The sequence below is a fragment of the Tamandua tetradactyla genome, chromosome 16, assembly GCF_023851605.1.
Source record: "Tamandua tetradactyla isolate mTamTet1 chromosome 16, mTamTet1.pri, whole genome shotgun sequence".
NCBI lineage: Eukaryota > Metazoa > Chordata > Mammalia > Pilosa > Myrmecophagidae > Tamandua > Tamandua tetradactyla.
Window position 1 is genome coordinate 78,488,515 of NC_135342.1, and position 22,677 is coordinate 78,511,191.

At 42.5% G+C, this 22,677-nt stretch overlaps 2 protein-coding genes and 1 long non-coding RNA gene across 6 annotated transcripts in view; 2 read left to right on the top strand and 1 right to left on the bottom strand.

Moving 5' to 3' along the window:
- The window catches only part of CDH13 (cadherin 13), a 1,150,740-nt gene extending 1,148,467 nt beyond the window's left edge, over positions 1-2,273 (top strand). For all 3 annotated transcript variants that reach the window (XM_077133145.1, XM_077133146.1, XM_077133149.1), the window contains one exon: positions 1,162-2,273. Coding sequence is in view for 1 of the 3 variants with exons in the window: in XM_077133146.1 (XP_076989261.1) it covers positions 1,162-1,169 (8 nt within the window). In the remaining 2 variants the exon portion in view is untranslated. The remainder of the gene's footprint in view (positions 1-1,161) is intronic.
- Positions 1-16,530, bottom strand: part of LOC143659838 (uncharacterized) — a 114,787-nt gene extending 98,257 nt beyond the window's left edge. Inside the window, exon 1 of one of the 2 annotated variants that reach the window (XR_013163785.1) lies at positions 16,005-16,530. This is a non-coding gene — a long non-coding RNA (uncharacterized LOC143659838). The remainder of the gene's footprint in view (positions 1-16,004) is intronic. The other variant, XR_013163786.1, reaches the window with a different exon arrangement.
- On the top strand, positions 16,500-20,991 carry HSBP1 (heat shock factor binding protein 1). The gene is made up of 4 exons (XM_077133152.1): positions 16,500-16,677; positions 17,265-17,331; positions 17,887-18,007; positions 19,433-20,991. Exons 1-3 carry the CDS (start codon positions 16,633-16,635, stop codon positions 18,003-18,005), a joined length of 231 nt encoding a protein of 76 aa, XP_076989267.1. The 5' UTR covers positions 16,500-16,632; the 3' UTR covers positions 18,006-18,007; positions 19,433-20,991.
- The last annotated feature ends 1,686 nt before the right edge of the window (positions 20,992-22,677 follow it).

The following is a 22,677-nucleotide window of genomic DNA, read 5'->3' on the forward strand; positions in this document are numbered from 1 at the left end:
CCAATGAATAAAAGAGGCCTGAACAAGGTAAAAATAAAATAACCCATGGTTTACAACTGTCTTGCAACTGGGCTACAGATGAGACCCAGTGACAGTAACAATGAAGGTACGGCATCCTCATGCCTGCAGTTCTGCACAGGAGGGAACCTGCCTTCTCCAGGCACCTTTGGCTCTGGTCGGGCTGGCTTCTCTGTAGGGGTAGTGACAAAGGGCAGAGTACTCACACCCTGACTAATTCCCTCCTTATTTTTCCCTCCCTTAATGGAGCTGGACTCTCTAATCACAGAAGCCTGAGTGTGAAGTTGACTCTGGCAACTGTAACTATGGATGTGATAGTTTATTCAACCCACTACTGAAATCCTAATCCTGCACTGGAATGCAGCACTCAATTCAACCCAAAAGAGCTTGCAAAAAAAAGCAGCAAATAGATGCTGCATTTTGCAAAAAAAAATGTGCATCTTAGAAACAGCATGTCTCCCCCAAAGCAAGCAGCTTTCCTACTGACAGTGCAGGACTGTGTCACTGACAGGCTCCACACTGGCCCCCCAGGTGACGTGAACAAGGGCCACACGCAGCAGCTGGGGTGGTGGGCTCTCGCAGGCAGCCTACTCTGATTCACTTTCCATGAACTTTCCCACCTAAGTGATATGTTATAGCCCACACCTCTGCCCCATGCTGCCTCATTTCCTTTGAGGACACAGAGCTGTCATGTGTGATGGGACTGAATAAAGGCCCCTGAAGATGTCCTTACCTTAATCGCTGGAACCTGTACGCTACCTAACAAAGCAAGGGGACTTTGCAGGTGTGATAAAGGACCTTGAGATGGGGAGATATTCCTGGATTATTCAGGTGGGCCCAATGTAATTCCAGGTGTCCTTACAAGAGAGGAGCAGGAGAGTCAGAAGTCCATGTGACAACCAAAGCAGAGGAAAGCAGAGTAAGAGAGGATGCTATGCTATCGGCTTTGAAGATGGTGGAAGAGGCCACAAGTCAAGGAATTCATTCTGTCCTCAAATAGTATGCTTTAAAAATACTTTGCCAGGGTAGTACAATGCTGATAATTGTGTTTCTTACAGCTTGTTAGTCATTTATCTGTTCAGCTAAATTGGTTTGAATCAGGTCGTGATATTCCTAACTTAACTCTGAATTTTTCCCACTCAGGTCTGTGAGAACTCCTGACATCTGAAGCTTTATTACCAAGTTTCCATAGCAACAGGAAAAAGGAAAAAAAAATCCAAATCTGAAGACCACAGTTTACAGTTCTCAAACGTCACAACCAGGCCTCAACTGTTCCAGATTTTCACTTTCTTTGCGATTTCACTTAGTCTGTACTTCACCAGTTTTGACAGCATCTTCCTTTATCCTTTAATTAATGGAATCCTTTGACTTTTCCCTGAATGTTTAAAGATCATGACATATAACTTGACCTTCTGGGAGCAGGAACAATGACTACTCTTTCTGATGTGTTGACACGTGGCTAGTCAGTGGGTCACGCATTCGGCTGTCTGTGGGTTAGTACTTGTATATGTATGAGTATCTGTATGTGTATATACACAGTATTTATATGGAGAGACTATTCAGGAGAAGCCTACTTTTGATATATCATTCTTCCTTAAGAGGTTAAGCAAAGAAGGGACTGAAGCTAAGACAGCTGAACCTTCCGGGGCTCGGCAGCCAGCTCAACCCTAGCACAGACCACAGAACTGACCCTTCCAACCCGATGTTGCTTCTCCCACATCCCATTCAGTCCCAACACCGGCATGGCCAGCCAGGCAGGTCCACAGACAGGGAGAGCAGAGAGAGAAGTCGTTTCCCTTAGCCCAAGGAGCTCTACAGCAAATTTCACTGCCACCCGGCATGCTGTGATCCTGAGCAAAAGTGATGGAACAGCAGAGCAGGAAAGGATACCGACAAATGCCGAGTAAAGGGCTGAAATAGTCTTTCACGGCCATCCACCTGCATTCATACGGGTCCTGAAGCCACAAGTCCCACTGGTTACTTCCATGACCTGGTCAGAATCTGTCCCTCCTCGGTATTTGCAAATGTCATCCTGAAAGTCACACATACAGAGGAGGAAGTCAACAGCCACCGTCTTGGATACACATATATACCCACATGTACAGACATACATTTATGCACCTACACACGGTTTGTTTCATATACCCACGCATAAACTAGAGTAAATACAGGTAGTTTTAAAAGTAACCTTTTGTGTGAATCGACTACCGTTGTTTGCAAACCTGAAAATAAAAGATGTTCGCTATGTATGAAAAGTAATTGATTTTTATTCTGTGAGCATGTGAAAGAGGAAAGTTAGTGCTCGTACTAAGATTATCTTCTTGTTGATAAACTGTAAATGAACCATCAAAGCTCACACCAAATTTTTATATCAAATAAAACTAGTGCAGCCTGCGGCCTTTTATTAGAGCTCGCCACGAACTAGGGTAAGTGTCTTAGCATATTTTAATGCAGTTGCTTACTAAAGGATTTAACCACACACGCGCACACATGCGCACACACGCTTCCTTATGCAATCTATGTTTGCACCTGTGCTTTTCAGTTAGCTTTCTCTAGGAAGTAGAAGTCATATGTTGTCTTTATTGTAGTGAAATTATGCAGATAGAGTTCCATATATTGTATTTGTTTCAATAGTAAATCTTTTTGGAAGCATATAGAATGCAGAGATTTTTTTTTCCATAAAATAAATGGGAATTGGTGGTTACAACTGCTGGACAATAGATTTTCTCTGACTTCTATGTTGTGTCTGATACTGTTGATGCTGGGTCTTGCCTGAATGTAAATCCACTGTTTTGGGGTCCCCGGTTCAGCTCCTGCTAGGTGAGTATATCTCAAAAGCCAGAAGCACCAGCTCCCAGTGTGGGTGGCCCACGTGTCCTGCCCTGCTTCATGACAGGAACTGAGCATATCACAGTGGGCTGGAGAGGTGGCTGGGATTCAAGGACGAGGGACCATCTCCGTTTGATCACGGCATCAGCAGAGGCAAAACAATAGCTCTACAGTCCCAACATGTGGGTATTTTTCTCTGGAACAAGACCTGTGGTTTGGACCTGATGTCTTGGACAGGACATGACCATTCAGGAGCGTGTGACCCTGACTCACGGGCAGGGGAGCTTAGCCTGTGTACTCACACTGACAGTTCACAAGCTTTTCCTCTGCTGTCTTTACATGACACAGCCATGTGCCTTCCGGGGGCACCTGGCGCCCGTCTTCCTGCAAGGCAGGGAGAGGATGCTCACCCCTGAATATACAGAGTCCTCAGCCACCGGGGGCCAGAGCCTGACTCGTGAGCATGCCTCCCACCATGACCATGAGCCAACTCCAGGGGGAAATACAGATGCTGAGTGACCCATCCACTTAAGTAAACAAGTACAAGGCTCTTTGTCTCCTGTCAAGCCACTAGGCTCTTGGGTAGTTCATAAATCAGGCCAGTGACTTAACTTAGAACACAAAAAATAAGGAGTCAAGTGCATACTTCATTAATAAAAGACTCTGCCTCACCTTTCACTTATTTAAATATATTTCCTGTCCCCAGGGTTCTTATCAGGAAAGTGGACTTTCCCTTATGTTGTTTTTCTAATCCTTTGGCAGTGGGGGAGAGCCTAACTTAGAAGTCAAGGTGGTAGGTAGCATTTCCTAAATCAAGGAATGTTTTTTAACTGACTAGAATATGTTTACATTATTTATTACAAGGAAAAGTAGAACCAAAACATCATCTTATTATTAGCAAAGCATTTTGTCTTAGTGCAATTTATTTTCTTTTTAAAGTTCAGTAAGAGCCAGAAATTTCTTTTCCCAACTACTGAGACATAGATGGTGGATTTTATTTCCATGTAGTAAGCAATCACATCTTCTTCACTTTCTATTATTAATACATCAGCCACCTTAGTTGATCAAAATTATATTTTCTCCCCATTTTATATAAGTTAATTAGTCCAGCTAATTTGCTTCAACATAAAATATGCAAACATTTTCTAATTTTGATGAAACTTGCCTGCTACGCTCCCTCCCACCCCCATGGACGTCATTTCAGGCAGACACAGCCTCTTGGCCAACACAAGCAAACCTGAACATAACAAAATAAATTCAGCTAAATTTTATTTAGATGTATCAAATAAGATTCTTAAAGTGCATCATTAGAAAGTTTAATGTCACCCCAGTTTTTCAAAATACCATTTTAAACAGTCTGAAAAACGGAATGGCCATCTGCTACCAAATTCATAAAGCTGACCAAATTGCATTTTATCCAAAATAAATACAGCTTCCTGACCTGAAGCTTCAGCACCTAAAAAAATCACTAACAAAGCTCTGCTTGATGCTGGGCTTAGTGCGACTCTATCCTTGCACCGGCTACTCGGGTGAGCCTGAGAAAAGCAGTCTACAGTTTTCCTGGGTGTGTGAACAGAGCTAGAAGAGAAGCGGCCGCCATCATGCTTTACATTTATGGGTAGCATGGTATGTGCTTGCACTGGACAAAGTCTCTCTGCACACAGTAACTCACTGAATCCTTACAATGACCCACTGAGGCCAATATTATTATATTTTCCATTTTATAGATGGGGAAAGCTGAGGCTCAGGTAAACCAAAGGCTTGTCCAAAATAAGTGACCTCTTTGGCCCGACACCCAGGCCAGAGGGCTCCAGGGCCCACGCTCTCCCTCTCCTCTGAGCAACGCAACCCGATGGAACACCCACTTCAGGCCAGAAAGCTCCAGTCTATGGCCTGAATTAGCAAATTCTGATCCAAATTAACTTTCTGGGCCCTCTACTATTTCTTAATCCCAAAAGATTTCTGTTAAGAACTGTTAACTCTAAGTTACTATTGGAAACTTAGAAACTTTTCCTGTACAGATATCATAATGTCCTTGACTTAGCATTTCCCTCTTCCCTTCCATGCCTGGTTAGCAGGTGCCCCAGGAGCTTCTGTTGGATCAGTGAGAAGCCTCGGTTATCCAAGGTCCACTCGGGTCCTGCCAGGTGCTCCTGCACCACCAGACCAATGAAGCCAAGGAAAGCTGGGGGAAAATCATGTGGCGTCTCCAAGAGCTTGCTCTGCAACTGGCTTTAAAATAATTCAGACAGACGAATTCCAATGGACCTTCGAGCAGTTTCTGATTCTCTTAATGCAGCATGCTCATCAGTCACGTGTGGCTGACCCAAGTATGAAGCAAAGGTAAACCACACCACTGAGAAAAGTGAACACCAAGAAAGAACCAACTCCCTTTTCTGTTTAACTGCTAAAAGTAATAAGAATAATAATCTAATAGTCTGCTCACTCTTTCACGAAGACTGTGAGCTTTGATATCTCTCATAACCCAATGATAAAATGCTTTTATAACTGTCCATCTAAAGCAAATAACAATTCCATCACAACAGGAAATGTGCAACCCTTACTGTACTTCCTAATGTAAATGGATTAGCGAGCTACTGAAGCAGTTCTAGAAAACGGCACTGCGTCTATATAAAAGCACATACAGGGGTCTGCAGAGAAAGAGAAGAACGGTGGGAATGAGTATGTAAAAGAGAATTTCAGATCAAAACTTTAATTCTGTGAATTAAGAATAAGTCAGGTGACTGGTGGTTCAGTGGTAGAATGCACAACCTTTCATATGGGAGACCCGGGTTCAATTCCCAGACCATGCACCCCCCAAAAATAAATAAATAAGTCTGTAATTGAAGCAGAAACAACCCAAGTCAGTGGAAACCCCTCTTCCTACCTCTCATGCTGTCTTGCTAACTGCTGCATGAAGATGACAAGGCTTGAAACCACTTGCTTACTCTGCAAGTGTGAGCTGGTCAGCAGGGCTGTGGCAACTAAGGCAGAGGTAGACTGTGGTCATTGAACTCTGAGGCCTTTTACATGGCAGCTGGTAGAAACTGGTATTTGCTGAAAGCTTTCCTCTTCTGCTACTTTTTTAAAGAGTTTCTGTTTGAGAGAAATAAAACTATCGTATATCTATAAGGTACGTGCATTATTATTAAAGAATTAAGTGCAGATTATTAAAGAATTGAAAATGAGACTACATGGGGAAAAAAACCTGTGCTGTCATGTACTACAACACTGTCCTGATGTCAAATATTATCTATACCCCACAAGATAAAAGTTTTCACAAATCTAAAGGGATATTTTTCATAATCACTCAAAAAGGATAAAAGTTTACACTATTACAACATGTAATTCTACTATAGTTCCTTTGGGCCCTAATTATCAAATTGCTCACAGTTTCCAAGCTGAAAATGAACATTTAAGTTACTATGTAGCTGCAAAGAACCTGTTAAGTGGCTTATTTGTAAAATATTCAAATAAAGATTATCTGGGATTGCTGACATGTGTCCTTGGTCTTCGACCTTCTTCAGTAAAGTCAGAACCAGTGACACTGTAAAGGGGTATTTTTTCAAATGATTTTCCAATTGCCTGCAAATTTACAGACCAAGACTTAAAACCAAGTGTCACCTGCTAGCTAACCCCTTTCTTGTCTTCTTTCGTAACAGACAGATTTAGAAAAACAGACAGATGATTATAAATAGCTTTGTAACAGACAGAAGGGTAGGCAGGCAGGTAAACATCAAGAAAACTACTTTAATGACACCGTTAAAGAAGCTGAGGAAGGGAAGGGTTCCAAGAGGTACCCAGTGCCTCCAACAGGCCTGGCACCTTATATGTCTGATCCACAGAATCCTAACAACGCCACTGAGTTAGATATCCCCTCCACTCTGAAGAAGAAAAAACTGAGGCTCACCAAGCTCCAAACATACTGTACTAGGCCACGCACCTAGTAAGGGGCATGCAGGACCCCAAAGCTGGTGCTTTTACAGCACCTCCAGTGCCTCACCCCAAGGCTCTGGCCTCTTACCACCAGGAACGCACTGAACCCAGCTTATGTCATCATGCACAATGCATGAAACTGATAATGACAGAACACACTGTTACGGATGGTGCCAGCAAAGCTAAAGAAAAGCAAACCGCAAGTCAGGGTCTATATGAAATGCTTCCTTCCTCCCTGGCGATCTGTCTGCAGGAAACTGCTAGTTTGGTAAAGAAACAGGAAAAGGAGTTCTCGGCCAGGCAAAGGGACGCTAATTTGGAAAACGACCTTAAACCAACATAAGAAATATAAACCAACACTTCAAGCCCTATGCAAACAGTTCTGGTTGAATCAGACCACTACGGATCATGCTCAGTCTTCCCTTTAAAAGCCATTTCCTGATCTTTTGTAAACAAAGCCTCAAAGACACCCCTTCCCACCTTAATACACAGGTCCAAGCATGCAGGACTGCACAGGGCAGACGCTGCGGCGCTCCAGCCTGGGCACAAGGCTGCTATGTATTTAGGGGAGAGGTGAAGCGGGTCTGAGAGGACCCACCCAAGACCCACGGCTTGTCACAATCACCCAAAGGGAGAGGAAGATGGAAGAGGTAAAAGGCCACCCTGTGAGTCACGCCTGTTCCTACCACATCCACGCACCACCCGGAACCTCCAAAGGGGCACCGTCCGCCTCAGCATCCCGAAAACACCCCCTTCCCAGTTATCCAACTTTTTATCCAATATGCAGAGTTTCAGATACTAAAGATTTGGGGCTTTGGGAGCCACACAGTCTCCGGCACATGTTCTTCTTTGTCATTGTTGTTTTTCCAACAACCCATAAAAGATGTCTTAGCTCCCTGGGCCGCAGGGCTGAAATGCGCACATCCTGCCTCGGGGAAGACGTGGCTCTGCTGGTTTCCTAACCCGTGATACCAATGGTGGGAAGGGCAGAGCTGCAGGTCCCCTCCTCCACTAACCTGTTTCCTTTCTCCCGCAACTGGGGACGATGAAGACTCATGGAGACTAAGGCTCTGGGGTTGCTTAGGCACCCTTGCCGGTGGGCTTTCAGCAGGGTATACTATTTTTAGGTGAGGTTACAGGGATCACCTGAAAGTCACACCTTACACTTGAAGCAGTAGGCTTGAGAAAACCAGCCCAGATTTTAACTCATCGTTTTTAGCTAAGAGAATGCGGGAATGTCTGCATAAATCATACAATTCCCATCCCCTTGCGAGGCTGAAACAGCCTGTCTTCTCATGAATGAGAGAAGCTGCCCTGTTTCAGCAGAGGAGACCCATTCAAAACTGGGACAGGAATCCCAGACCAATGCACAGGGCACATTTGCACACTGATAGTGAGAAGAGCAAGAAACACTGTATAAAATCCCAAGTTATAAAATCCAAAAGCTTTGCTGTTTCTATTGTTAAGCCATCACATTTGTTTATGACAGAGCTAAGGAGCACAAAAACTCACCTGAAATGCAGAAAACCAGCATAATTTCTGACAGAGATGCTTAGAGCTAAAAGTTTCAAATCAATCATTCAAAATGCAAATAATAACAGATGCTAGGTAGCAATACTGAAATTACATGAAAAAAAAGCAGAGATTTCAAAACCACAAAGACTTGAAAGCTGGATGGTATTAAAAGGTGTTGTATATGTAAATATATTTAATATATTTGAAGAAATGTCAGAAGGAATTGAAAATAAAGAGCAAAAGAGAATAAAAAGGCCCATGCAGTTTCGAAAAAGCAATAAAGTTCCAGAATAAAAATATAATTGGAATTTCAAATTCAATGGATGGGTTTAATCAGACTAAATATGACTAAAGAATGAATTAGTAAACTCAAATGAAAGATTTGAAATTGTTCCAATTTTATCACAGATAGAAATAAAATTTTAAAAAAAAGACAAGACAGAAGATACCTACTATATATGTCACTGACAGTCACAAAGAAAGAAGACAGAAAACAAAGCAGAGGCAATATGTGAAGGGACACAGACTGAATTTTTTTTTTTTTTTTTTTAGAATGAAGGAAAGAAATAAATGTGCCGAGTTCCAGGAGCCCAAAGAAACACAAACAAGCAGAATTTTTAAAAATGAAAATTCAAGCCTAGACATATCATAGCAAACTGCAGAATCCCAAGGACAAGAGAAGAATCTTAAAAGCAACTTAACTTGGGGGAATTGGAGGGACAGGGGATTGCCTCCAAAGGACCAAAACTACTGGCAAGTGACCTCATGCCCAACAATGAAAGCCAAAGACAGGAGCAAATCTTCCATGGACTGAGGGCAATTAGTGGTCAAAGCTTGATTCCATGCCCAAAATGTCTTCCAAAAAGAAAGACATTTCAAGCAAACAAAACCAGAGACTTGGTGGCACCAGATTTTCACCAAACAAAACTCTAAAGAAGGTATTTGGGACAGAAAGAAAGTAGTCCCAGGTGGGATGACATACAAGAGAGGATAAAGCAAAGAAAGCAGTTAACATGTGGGTAAATCTAGATAAATAACTGACTATATTAAATAATAATGTCAGTGGGGCTTTTAAGCATAAATCTTGGGAGGAAATGACTATTAAGCATTCTAATGTTCTTGTATTATTGTTTTGAAGGGAGATAAAGCCATTGATTAATATTACATTTTGATAATCTTAAACACACTACTTAAAATTTCTAGGGTAATCATTAAGAAAATAGAGACAGTATAACCAAGAGTTAAGAATTAGCAAATAATTATGACTAACTAAATCATTATGTAGATATTTTTCTTACTTTCTTATATATTGATATTTTTCTTACTTTCTTATATAAAATAGCCAAAAGGAAATACCTGAAGTTACTGAACTGTAACCCTTCATCTCTGCTAATGATTGTATAACTATATATATGACTTTTATTGTGTGATTTTAAGAACCTCGTGACTGGTCCCACTTATACCCCCTTATCCGGTTTTACCACTTTAGACTCTAATGATCACAAAGGCAGCCCCTAATGTTCATTAATGAAGGATCTCAACCCAGACCTAAGCCTCCCCAATTCCTAAACTATCTTAGTAGACAAAGCTAGCATGTAATCAATCTGTGCATGCTCAAATAATTGGATCATCTCTAACTCACGCTCATTATCCTAAAGCCTGCCTATCTTTTGATACTATGAAACTACAATAAAACTACAATTCAGGGAGAGGGATTTTTAGGCCCAGAGGCCAACTGATCTTCTGCTTCTTGGTTAGCAATAAATTCTTCTCTCTCCGAAATGTCAGACTGTCTCCAATGTCATAGACTATCTCCAGTGTCATAGACTGTTATGCCCACGGGTAAGGAACCCCACAGCATCTGGTCGGTGTCAACTGCGTCAAACTTCCAAACTATCAAAAAGAAAGAATGGAGAATGTGTTACTTAGATTCAGTTGTCAACTTGGCCAGGTGACCATACCTAGTCTTGTTGCTGCGGACATAAGCCAATGGTACATGAACCTCATCTGTTGCTAATTACATCTGCAGTCGGCTAGGAGGCGTGTCTGCTGCAATGAGTGATGTTTTACTTAATTGGCTGGTGCTTAAATGAGAGAACGCAACGTAGCACAGCCTAAGCAGCTGGCATTCCTCATCTCAGCACTTGCAGCTCAGCCCAGGCCTTTGGAGATGGAGAAAGAAATCACCCCGGGGAAAGTTGTTGGAACCCAGGGGCCTGGAGAGAAGACCAGCAGAGACCATCCTGTGCCTTCCACGTAAGAAAGAACCTCGGTGGAAAGTTAGCTGCCTTTCCTCTGAAGAACTAACAAAATAAATTCCCTTTTATTAAAAGCCAATCTGTCTCTGGTGTGTTGCATTCCGGCAGTTAGCAAACTAGAACAGAAAACAAGAGTCCAGAGAAGGCAAGGATAGAAAGAAGCATAGAAAAAACAGGGTAACTGGAAAACACAGTAACATGACAAAGATAAATCCAAGCATATAGCGAATTATAATAAATATACAGATAGTAATTAAAGACAAGCTGGTCATCTGGATTTCTTTAAAAGCCAACTAACTACATGCTCTTCTCAAGAGATAAATTACTAAGTCATAAGAATTCAGAAAGATTGAAAGTTAAAGAAGGCTGGTGTGATGGTTGGTATTAATACTGGACAGGAAAGACTATAACAGATTTTAAAAAGTCACTATATAATTATGATTGCATCAACTCATCCGAAAGAGAAAACAATTTCAAACTAATATGGAATAAATAACTGCCTCAAAATATGAAAAGTAGAAACGGAAAGAACCACAAGGAGAAACTGACAATAAACAACAGTAGAAGATGATAACATAACCCCCCTAGTAACTCAACAGAGAGATGAGGGGCAAATGGGATGGGGACACTAATAATTTTGACAATTAAAAAGCTTAAAATCCTGGACACACAGAACATGGCATCAACAACTGCACGATACACAATCTTTCCATGAACACACAGAACATTTATGATAACTAACATATATTGAGCCATGGAGCCTCCACAAATCCTACTACTCTACTACTGGGCGCTTATGGTAAAATCCCTTTAAAAAAGAAACTAGAAAATATGTTTGCACATAAACAGTCTTCTAAAACTGAACATCATAGCCTAATGTGATGGAAATTGAAAATATTAAGGACCAAAGAAGAAAAATACTTTGGGAAGATGCTACTTAAGCAGTGCTTAAGAAAAAAAAAATTCAAAACTTTAAATGTCTCTTCATATTAAAAAAAAAGCTAAAAATCAATGAACTAAGCATACAACTTAAATTGGGGTCGGGGGGAAGCAGAATAAATTCTGAGAAAACATAGGAAAAGCAATGAAACCAAAAACAAACATACAATAGAAAGGATCAATGAAACCAAAAGCTGAAAAGTGTAACAAAACTGACACCCTCTGGTACAACTGATAAAGGAAAAAAGAAAAGGTCCACATACACAATTTTAGGAATATAAAAATGGTCCTAACTAAAGAAGCTGAAAACATTTTTTCAAAAGAGATCTTATCAACACTTACTTGATGCCAACGAACTTGCAAATTTAGATAAAACTGATACACCCTGGTGTGCAGCCCATAGAGAGCAGGAAAATAAGTTCTAAACAAATAATTGGACTCAATATATTAGAAAAAGCAAGTGAGAAAAGAACTGAATAAGCATTTCTTTGATCTGGAAATTGCATGGACACTGGTGATTTCAACCAGAGCAGTTTCAATGGAGAGAAGCAAAAGCCAAGCTATGTATAGGTAGACAGGCACTGTGCACTTCAGGTTGTATAAGCGACAATAAACTTTAAAGAAAACAAAATTGCATGAGCAGAAGGTAAGAGAGGGAGGCAGTGAGTGACAATGGCACACTTTTCTCCTTCTAGAACCTCAATTATGGAGCAGCAACCAAGAAGGCCAGGAGAGGCTCCCTTTGGTTGGGGTGGTTTGGATTTTCTATTGGTTTTCACCACTTTTATATGCTGAGAGAAAGGAGTCAATGGGAAAAAGGAGGGGAGGAAGCAAGTTGCTGGAGTTGATGATGGGGTCCAGAGTCCAGCCCTCTACAGTGGACAAATGGACAGCTTTGGACATGGAAAGGACACTTCCTCCTTGGAGACAAAAAGGGCCAAAGCCAAGACAGGTGTGAAGACAGGTGCATATGAGGGTATAGAGGGTAGGAATTAAGTAGGCTTGTAACTGAGATTTTCTATTTTCTCTGCAAAATAGAACACAGAGGCACCCTCTGAACGTGAAGGGAATGCATGCTGGGTGTGAAGAAACTGGAAAAGTCTGGAATGACCACTGAAGGGTTAGGAGCTCCAGCAGCCCAGGCCACTCAGAAGAAAGCAGCATTATATCTGGAAACTGCCCCAGCAGCACCACCTCAGTCAGGTGTCAGAACCAGAAAAACAAGGCTGCAGCAGCTCGCACCCATGACAGAGCTGATCCAGGTGCAACCAGGCAAACGAATTCAAAGGTTTCTCCATGGTCCTGATATGATAATTTCTTCCACAAGGCAAACAAAAAAGCTCATCGACATGCCTATACACGTACACATACACAGCCCCCATTCTAGAGCTGGATAGAAAGAGCGCCGGAGCGGCCCAGCTGGAAACAAAGTGCCATTATGAAAGTACCACATTGAGCTCACATAAAACCAAACCTTCCTGAAAGGGGAAAAGAATTAAAACTGCAATGATTTTGAAAGAGCAAAAAAAAAAAGACAACTATGACACTTAAATAAAGGTTTAAAACTAGGGTTGTTAAAAAATAAAAATGAAAAGGTTAATTGCTAGCACCTTACACATAATACAGTAGTTTTGTTAATGGAACAATATTCAGTTAGGTTCAGTGTGTCAGCTTCACACAGTATATGAGCCATGACCATAAATTAGTGTCGCTTTCATGGAAAGCAGCTGTTTAACAGACCTGTGGTCTCCACACACAATGCACTCCATCTTTCTGTTTAAGTGCAAAAAAAAAGTCTCCATAGAAAGAGTGCCAAGTTTGTTGCTGTTTATGCAAAGAAAACTTCAGTATTTTAAAACCTCAAATCTCTTGCCAGAAAAGAAAATCCAGATCCTAATACTAATTCACATTCCTTTGTTTCTCATAACAGTAAGCTAGGATGGCTTGCAACCTAGCTAGGGGTACGCAGACTTCTATGCTGAGCTCAAATAAGAAAGTCTGAGATCCTATCCAGTCTTGGCTACTCTCTCAAAAGATTCTGGAGCGTTATGAAAAAGTCTTTACAAAATAGCAATAATACTAATTTCAGGTGGCATTGCTTCACCAGCCTTCACTCTCAATATATACAGGGGAAACATTCTTTTTTTTTTTTAATGGCATTTTTTTAAATTTATTTATTAATTAAAAAAATTTAACAAACAAAATACAACATTAACATAGATAATCAGTAATTCACAATATCATCACTTAGTTGCATATTCATCATTTCTTAGAACATTTGCATCCATTCAGAAAAAGAAATAAAAACACAATAGAAAAAGAAAGAAAACGAAAACAGAAAAAAAAAGATTGTACCTACCATACCCCTTACCCCCACTTTCACTGATCACTAGCATTTCAAACTAAATTTATTTTAACATTTGTTCCCCCTATTATTTATTTTTATGCCATATGTTCTACTCGTTTGTTGACAAGGTAGATAAAAGGAGCATCAGACACAAGGTTTTCACAATCACACAGTCACATTGTGAAAGCTATATCATTATTCAATCGTCCTCAAGAAACATGGCTACTGGAACACAGCTCTACATTCCCCTCCAGCCTCTCCATTACATCTTGAATAACAAGGTGATATCTACTTAATGTGTAAGAATAACCTCCAGGATAACCACTCGACTCTGGAATCTCTCAGCCATTGACACTTTGTCTCATTTCATTCTCCCCCCTTTTGGTCGAGAAGGTTTTCCCAATCCCTTGATGCTGAGTCTCAGCTCATTCTAGGATTTCTGTCCCACATTGCCAGGAAGGTCCAACACCCCTGGGAGTCATGTCCCACGCAGACAGGGGGAGGGTGGTGAGTTTGCTTGTTATGTTGGCTGGAGAGAGAGGCCACATCTGAGCAACAAAAAAACTCTCTTGGGGGTGACTCTTAGGCCTAAATTTTAAGTAGATTTGACCTATCCTTTGTGGGGTTAAGTTTCATATGAACAAACCCCAAGACTGGGGGCTCAGCCTGTAGCTTTGGTTGTCCACACTGCTTGTGAGAATATCAAGAATTCAACTTGGGGAAATTAAATTTCTCAGGGGAAACATTCTTAAGAGACCCAGCAAGAACAAACCTATGTTTGATGAACAAGTATTGAGAATTTTAGGCAAAGTCTACAAGTCCTTCTGAGTGGTTCTCAACCAAGGGTGATTTTGTACCCCAGGGAACATTTGGTGACATTCTGGGTTGTCACAGCGGGGGTGGGTGTGAGGGGGGGTGGGGTGGATATATTATTAGCCTCTAGAGAGTAGAGGTTGGGGTGCAGCTCAACATTCCACAGTGCACAGGGCAGACCCCTCCCACCACGACAGAGAATTACCCAGCCCCCCCAATATCAAGAGTGCTGAGAACCCCTGCTCTGAGATCGGAAAAGTCAGAGAATTCTGGAACGATGGAAAAATAAAGTAAAAAAGTTCTGAGTCTGAGTCCTGTGTCTATTATTTTCTAATTTGATGATCTTGTTCAAGTTTCATAGCCCCTCTGGATCTGTTTTCTCAAAACTATAAAGTGGTAATAATTACATCATAGGGTTCTGAGGATTAAATTCAAACGCTGAGAGTTTTTTTGTAAGAAATGTGGTAAAGCAATAAGCAAATACCAGTTAACAGCAACCAATTATAAAAAGCTTTGTCTTTGCAAAGAAGTGTCCTCTTGACTTTAACAAAGCAAGCTGCTGCACCGTTGACGTGGGAAGGAAGCTCTCCATGTGCCCAGACAGGGACAGGCCAAGGAAACTGGAGTCTGAACACTTCGCGGCCAACCCAGGAGGACAGGCTGCAGTTCCAAATTTGCTACAGGTGCTGGGGGTGGTTCTCGCACACCCTCCCTCCAGCTAAACTCAGACTAGGAGGTCCTTAGATGAGTTAAGGCATGCAGAACACACCAGGCCATGGTCAAGGGCTTTCCTACCCCCTTGCCTTGGGACTCCATCCCAAGACCACCTGGGGAGCAGAGGTCCCAACTTATCCTTGTCCTCCCAACACCTGGGAAAATTCAAGGATTGAAAGTTTAGCTCCAGGAGGCGGGGGCAAAGGCTTTCTTTGAACATGACCAAATTCTTTACTACACAGAACACACCCTGGCCTTTGGCCTAGGCTCTCCAACATCAAAACCACCCTATTTGTCTGAGCATCGACATTAAGCACTGAAATCCAGTCTCTTGCGCCGCAAGAAACTAGCCTTCCCCACTCAGCCAGCCAAGCGGCTACAGAGGCCCCGCGGCCGTCCGCAGGTGAAGTTGCAACACAGGTCTACCGCGCTGACAGTCAGGGCGCTGGTAGGGGCTGAGGGGCTCCCGGAGGGCGGCTCGCGGGCAGGACCTCGTGCGGGGGGACGTCCGCTCTTGGCGGGAGGTGTGTCATGCTGCCCACAAGCCGCCTGCCCCTCGAGGGCTGAGGAAAATACCGCGCCCGAGGGCAGACCCGCAGCATCACGGCCGTCCGTCCGGCGGGCGCGCCCCTCACCTCTCTGGCCTCAGTTTCCCCTCCGGATGAGCCCGGGTTCAGGGCTCCGCGAGCCTCCTCGAGGAGCGGCAGCCACACGAGGCGGCGCGCACATGCACGCGGGAAGTACGTCCCGAGGATCAAGAGCGACCAAACTACCCGGGACCACCACGGGGAGGCAGGCCAGAGCCCAGCCCCGCGTCCCACGGCCGCTTTTGCGGCACGTGTTCCGCAGCGAGCGAGCCACCGGGAGGAGCCCGGCGGGGCGACACGAGGAGGGGCGTGGTGGGGAAGACACGAGCGTGGGCGGAGAGACACGAGGTTACACAAGGCGACGAGGAGGGGCGGGGATAGGGCTGGAGGGGCGGAGCGACACTGAAGGGGCAGGACTCTGGAGGGCGGGGCGAGGGGCGTGGAGAGGCTCTACGGGGAAGGTCTAAGAGGTGAGGGGCCGGAGCTTGCTTCGGAACGGAAGCGCGAGGCCTCGAGGCATTTCCGCCGAGCGGCGTGGACTACAGCTCCCACAATGCCCCGCGGTCCCGCACCTGTCTTCTCACTCGCGAGAAGAAGCCGCTGGGGGCGTCTGCGCGGACAAACGGAAGTATAGGTGACGGGCCGAGACTTCACCGCCAAGCTGGGAACCGGGGAGATGGCCGAGACCGACCCCAAGACCTTGCAGGATCTCACCTCGGTGGTAAGGAAAGCTGCGCTGTCGAGGTCCGCGGGCCGAAGGTGGCGCAGGGGTAGGCCGAGTGACGCAAGGGGTGGTCCGGCCATGCCAGACCGAGGCGCCCCCACCGCGGCTTCGCGGGGCTCCTCTGAAGGCCTAACTGGCCACCACGACCCCGCCAGTTCCGCTCAGTGTAGGCCTGCACCCTGTGCATGCCCCCACCTAGGACCGACCCTCCCTCTGGTTCTCACCCCCCTCCCGTTCCTGAAACTCGCCCCCCGCCCTGGTGACCCCTAGGACTCCGCTAGCATCTCATTCCCACACCCTTCTCTCTCCCCAACTCACCCCTTACCTCCCCTTTGGCACCTCGATGCGTCCAAGCCGTCAGAAAACACCCAAAAGACCCTACTGTATAAATCATGGCAGGCCCAAACTGGAAGGGGCTTCAGTCTCATCAGTCTAATTAATAATTGCGAAATCGGAGGACTGAAGCCCAGTGTAGGAAATACCTTCCTGAGGACCACAGCGCTGCCACCAGGTCTCGCTTCCCGACCTGGCCTTCTGTCTTGATTCCATGAAGACGTCTTGGAATAAATGTTTTCTTTTCTTAGGTGCAGACACTGCTGCAACAGATGCAAGATAAGTTTCAGATTATGTCTGACCAAATCATTGGAAGAAATATCCTTTTTATTGGTAGTCAGTCTCTTCTGGATCTTTGGATCCTGTTTACCAGGTAGTGGTGTGGATAGATGGGTGATTTGCAGCCCAGTTTAATCCAGTCATTTACCAAGTTTTTCACCGAGCCTGGATGTGCTGTTTCCTGAGAAGTATCATGCTAAAGATTCAGGATACAGAGCTAAGCTAGACACATCCTGGCTAGTCTGACCCTTGACTGTGAGATAAAGTGCTTAATATATCTTTCCTTTGATCCTCACAATAACCTTATGCATGGATTATGTTGTTAACTTGATGTAGCTGACGAAGAAACTGAGGTTGAGAAAAGTGAAAAGCTTCTCCAGGATCCAATCGCTAGCATGGAACAGAGTTGGCCCTGGGCATCCTTGCCCCTTGCCCCAGGTTCCTGGACTCCACCACCAGACTAGAACAGGATCCAAAGAAAATTGGAAAACCAGTGTCGTAAGATGGGCGGGTTCAGGCTGTGGTCTGCAGGGCCCTGGAGGGAAAGGATGAGGACTGAGCGGACGTGATATGTGGCATCCCTAACTTTACCACTTGATGACATGAGTAGTCGCATTGACGATCTGGAGAAGAACATTGCAGACCTCATGACGCAGGCTGGGGTGGAAGAACTGGAAGGGGAAAACAAGATACCTGCTGCACAAAAGAGCTGAAGGTGAAGGAGGCTCAATTCTATTTTAAAAACAAAAAGTGGAATACAGAGAGGTACTTCTAAATATAATTTTGAGATAGTCAGATTTTCTCTGGCTCACATCCCAGCCATTATCCCAGCAAGCATTCATTTTATTGTTTCTTCCTTTGGACCCCATATTTTGAAATTTTTCATGCCAAACCAATTATTTAAAATTATCCCAGTTTTTATTAATTGGATCTTTATTGCTTTTGGTTGAAACCCTTAGTTAACATTAGATAACCACTGAGTTTAGATTGTTCTGCTAAAAAGCAAATATGGTGTTGTTGGCCTGCAAAGCCTTATCACTGGAAAATTTTTCATTGGGTTTTTTGAAATACCAAATAAGTCAAGCCCTCTCATGACCACCTTAAAGCCTAAGAACTCTTAAGAGCCTCCTGCACTAGGTAAATGCCGAGACAACGATTGATTTTTCGCAGATGATCTAGAAAGCAGCTAATTAAGCCTCTGCCATGAAGCTGATAGAATTTTCCACTGAATAGTTTCAGATACTAGAAGAAATGCTAGTTAAAAAGAGTTATATTATCAAGAAGATGGATAGCCTTATTCTCACTGTAGTGGGTTTCTTCATTGTAAGCCTTTTTGTGTGTGTGGCGGGTACCTTGTTACAACCCAAAATTAATTTTTAATTTAAATAAACTTTTTCTCTATCTTATTTTTTAGCATTTTAGTCCCTTATAAAAAATGAAATTGGGCAGTGTGATGGTGGCTCAGTGGCAGAGTTCTCACCTACCGTGCCTGAGACCCCGGGTTTGATTCCCGGTGCCTGCCCATGTTAAAAAAATAATGAAGTTTACTGACAACTGTTAGCTAACTAGAGGACCAAGAATTATACAGCAAAATATACCTAATTCCTTTCTTATTTTCTGGCCGACCCAGGAACCAAATTTTAGTTAACTATGCCATATAGGTTGCTTTGAAGTCCAAGAGAATACATAGAGGCTTGAGGGGTCAAAAACTGTTAACTATAAATAAACTAGGTTGGTTCTCTGTGTGACTGAATCACGTACTTGGGTTGCATGGTTTCTGTTATTCTCTCTAGAGATAATGTAGAAACTGTCCTGCCAGTCTTATAAGTTTCCCTGGGTCTCCTCTTATATATTATTTGGCAGCCAGAATTCCCATCAAGTGAATAAGAACATCCTTTCAAGAATTGCAGGACTGAAGACTTCCAAGTGACAGGGAATAATGTAAAGGAATGGGAGCAGAAAACATTTAGTTTTTGTTTTGTTTTTTTTTTTACAAAAAACTTTGCAATTAAAAATCTGTTATTTTGCTGGAATATTGTGCAGATAATTTTTTTTAATTCAGAGAATTCTTATATTTCTATGTATCCTTTTTATTTGTTCTCATATAATGACAAACATGTCATTTTTCCTTTTTAAACAGGTTGCTAATTGACAATGAAATCTGGAACACCGTTTTTACAAGCCAAGAGAAGACCTAATGGCTTTTTGCAACTACTGTGTATACACAGGTTTTATATTATAAAGTGTGCATTCTTATCATATACTATATTGTTAGTTTTCAGAGTGATTTTTTTCCCCATTTTCTTGAGCATAGTAACTTGGCATCTTGGACCTTGGTCAGTCGTGCTTTTAAATATTAAACACTAAAATTCTGCCAGTTCCTACATAATATTGTCAAATATTTTAGTGTATTTTTGTGAAGTCACTTTTTTTCTGTAATTCCTTTTGTAGTAGTGGCTGTTTGATAAAAATTGTGTATAATTTAGACAAATAGTAAATCCTTCGATTATGGGAAGTTAGATATTTGAGGAGCTTAGGGCTTTTCATTTTTAGCACAAAGTGACTACTGAACTAACACTAAATCGTAGGTTGTCAGTATTTCTGAACTGGCCAAAAAGGTTTAAAAATTGATTATTCAGAAATAGTTGGCAATAATTTGTTACCAAAACTTAGAATCAAACCGCAGATCTAAATCCCTGAGATTAGATGCTGAAGTTGATGAAAAGTAACTGCTGCCACTTTAGTGTGTTAGAATTGTTAAATATGGAAAATAACAGAATAGTCCAATGAAATGAAATGTTAGAGTTTTGTATGAGATTCTAATACAGTAGAACCCTACAGTGTTCGTCTACACTGTTACCACAAAATATCTGGTAGGAGTCTAAAATTCAATCACGCCATCCTTTCTTTGAGCTACTGATTGGAAAAAGAAACAGAAAAGGGAAGAGACCACAATAAGTCCGTGCCAGTCACTTGGCACGTGTCCTTGTTGACATGTGGCTTTGTTGTAGTATGATGAGGTCATAAGAATTACTGTCTTATTTAACAATTTCTTAGCTAAATGCTTTTGGAGTAACAATTTTATTATTGATCTTAGAAGCCCAGGGTAAAAATCCTTATCACTCAAAATGTATTGTTGGGCATGCTAAGCCTAGAGGCTAGTATTGATGACCTCAGAGGAGACTATTGTGATTGTCACAGCAGAATGACTTTATATTACAAAAATATGAAAAATTTAGAAAGTTGAGGAACAGCATAGTACTTGACAGAGGAAAATCCTTAATGAACATGGTATGGTTTTTTTCTTGTTTCCTATATCACTAGTATTGATTGTATTACAAGTATATAAAAATATTAAGAAATATTGTGTTCTATTTATAAGTCATATGGGAACAAAGGAGTAAAATCCTTCAGTAATAAAATGGATTAATGGCTGTTATTCCCCAGCTGTAGAAACAACTTTGAGCAGACCAGCGGGTGGTGCTTAAGTCCTTACCGTCCCTGTTGGGCAAGGCCCGATGAAACTGGGGGCAGGAAGTCTAAGAAATGGAAAATGGAAATGCTCTTACCTACTGCTGTTGTAAGGAGAGTCTGGCTTTAGTTAGGAGTTGGTTTCTGTAAATAATCGGGGAGAAAGATTTCCAAGGCAGTCTCTCCACCCAAAATGTCTGCCATGAATAAAGGTGCCTGATCCAGCCACTGATGCTTTTTTGTGTCCAGAATGATTTGTTTGGTTTTCCACAATTTTGAATCAAAATGCAAGTACTGCTTTAGAGTATCAGCTAAAACTTCAGGGAGGATTAGGTCCCAGAAACCAAGAGCAAAACCAAAATGGAAAAGGTGGGGTGGGTGGATGGGTGGTCCAACTGCCAGAAGGGAAAACTGAGGAGCTCAAAAGCCTTAGTGCTGGGTAGAGTTTACCCTGACAGATATTCAAGGAGAGCCGATACTTTACATGTCAAAGAGGTGTGCCAGCTTCTCCAAAGTGTGTCCCACAGAACCCTTATCCCTGGAAAAGCTCCAGAAAAGAAAGGTTTATGGTCACTTAGGTTTTGAAAACTTGGTGTTTTCTCGGTTCACTTCATGAAAATTCACAGTGTGCGTGAGCGTATTAAAACCTCTGAAAGGGCAGTGCAGTGGTGGCTCAGTGGCCAGATTCTCGCCTGCCATGCCGGAGGTACCTGCCCATGCAAAAAAAAACCTCTGAAAGTCCTGCAGCAGAGAAATGGGATTTAACTTCCTCATCTACCATTTCCAAGTTACTGAATCAAGAATTCTTTTTTTAACATCTAGTTAACATCTCGTTAAACTAGTGTAGTGTAAAATAGACTTAAGTTAACTAATTCAACAAATAGTTTTTGTCCAATTTATAAACACTTGTATTGCCAAGTACTCACGCGACCTCTTCTCCAGGCCTAAAGGCAAAGCCTTGGCCTTGTATAAAATAGGCTTATAATACAGATGAGGGCCTCACATTTCTACGAAACGATGGTTTAACCTACTCTTTAAGATGTAGTTACATGAAATGAGAGATAAATATACATACGAGGACACACATAACCAGGTGGGTCATTGCCACCATCTCCTAGCCAATGACAAATAAACTACCTCATCCAGCCAGAGAAGTAGTTGCTTTCTTCAACCGCCTGTCCCCTGGGATCCCATGCCCTTCCTCTCGCCTCAGTGAAGCCTGCTTCAGGAAGGCTTTACCTGTGGGGTCTGCCCCAAGAGGTTAGCACCAGGCCTAATCTCTTCATGCAGGGAAGTCTTCACTTCTCATTCTCCCAACTCTTTTTGTTCATTTATAGGCCAATAAGGTTCCTGCTTAGGGTTAATAAATGCAAAATAGTTTTGGAGGCTCTTGTATCAAGCAAAACTGGCCTTAATATTCAAGTAAATGCCCTCTTCTCCCAAGCCCAAAGGTCCACATCAGCTTCCTCATTTGGTCTCCAGCTAGTCCGGTTTTCCTTTAAACCACAGGGTTTTAAAATACTTCAATCTTGTTTTCTTATCTATCTGGTCTTTCTACTTTTGCTTCATAGCTAGTAATGGACGGCCATTGTTTGAACTTTTCAAAGCATACAGTATTTCACTAAGTAGAGGTTGGCCTTTGTGGGTTTATTAGAATCCTAACTCCCACTTAAATCGCTGTTGCCAAGGAAACATAATCCTCCAGACAACTTCAAAATGCACTTCTGTAATATCCTATTTGTAAGTTGAAGGCTTTCTGTATGGATAATTATGTTCCCCCCCCCTTTTTTTAATTCTATCATTAGACTGTAGTTTATAAATATTTTAATTAGATTAAAATACAGGAATTTGCACAATACAATCTCTGCTGGCAACAATTAACCATCAACGCTAACACTTATTAAAAATGCTTAT

Bases quoted from the DNA above. Each gene is read 5' to 3' on its own strand.
- HSBP1 (XM_077133152.1), top strand. From the start codon at position 16,633: ATGGCCGAGACCGACCCCAAGACCTTGCAGGATCTCACCTCGGTG. The intron at 16,678-17,264 runs GTAAGGAAAGCT...TTCTTTTCTTAG, and splicing joins TGCAGGATCTCACCTCGGTG to GTGCAGACACTGCTGCAACA. The intron at 17,332-17,886 runs ATATCCTTTTTA...TAACTTTACCAC, and splicing joins TGACCAAATCATTGGAAGAA to TTGATGACATGAGTAGTCGC.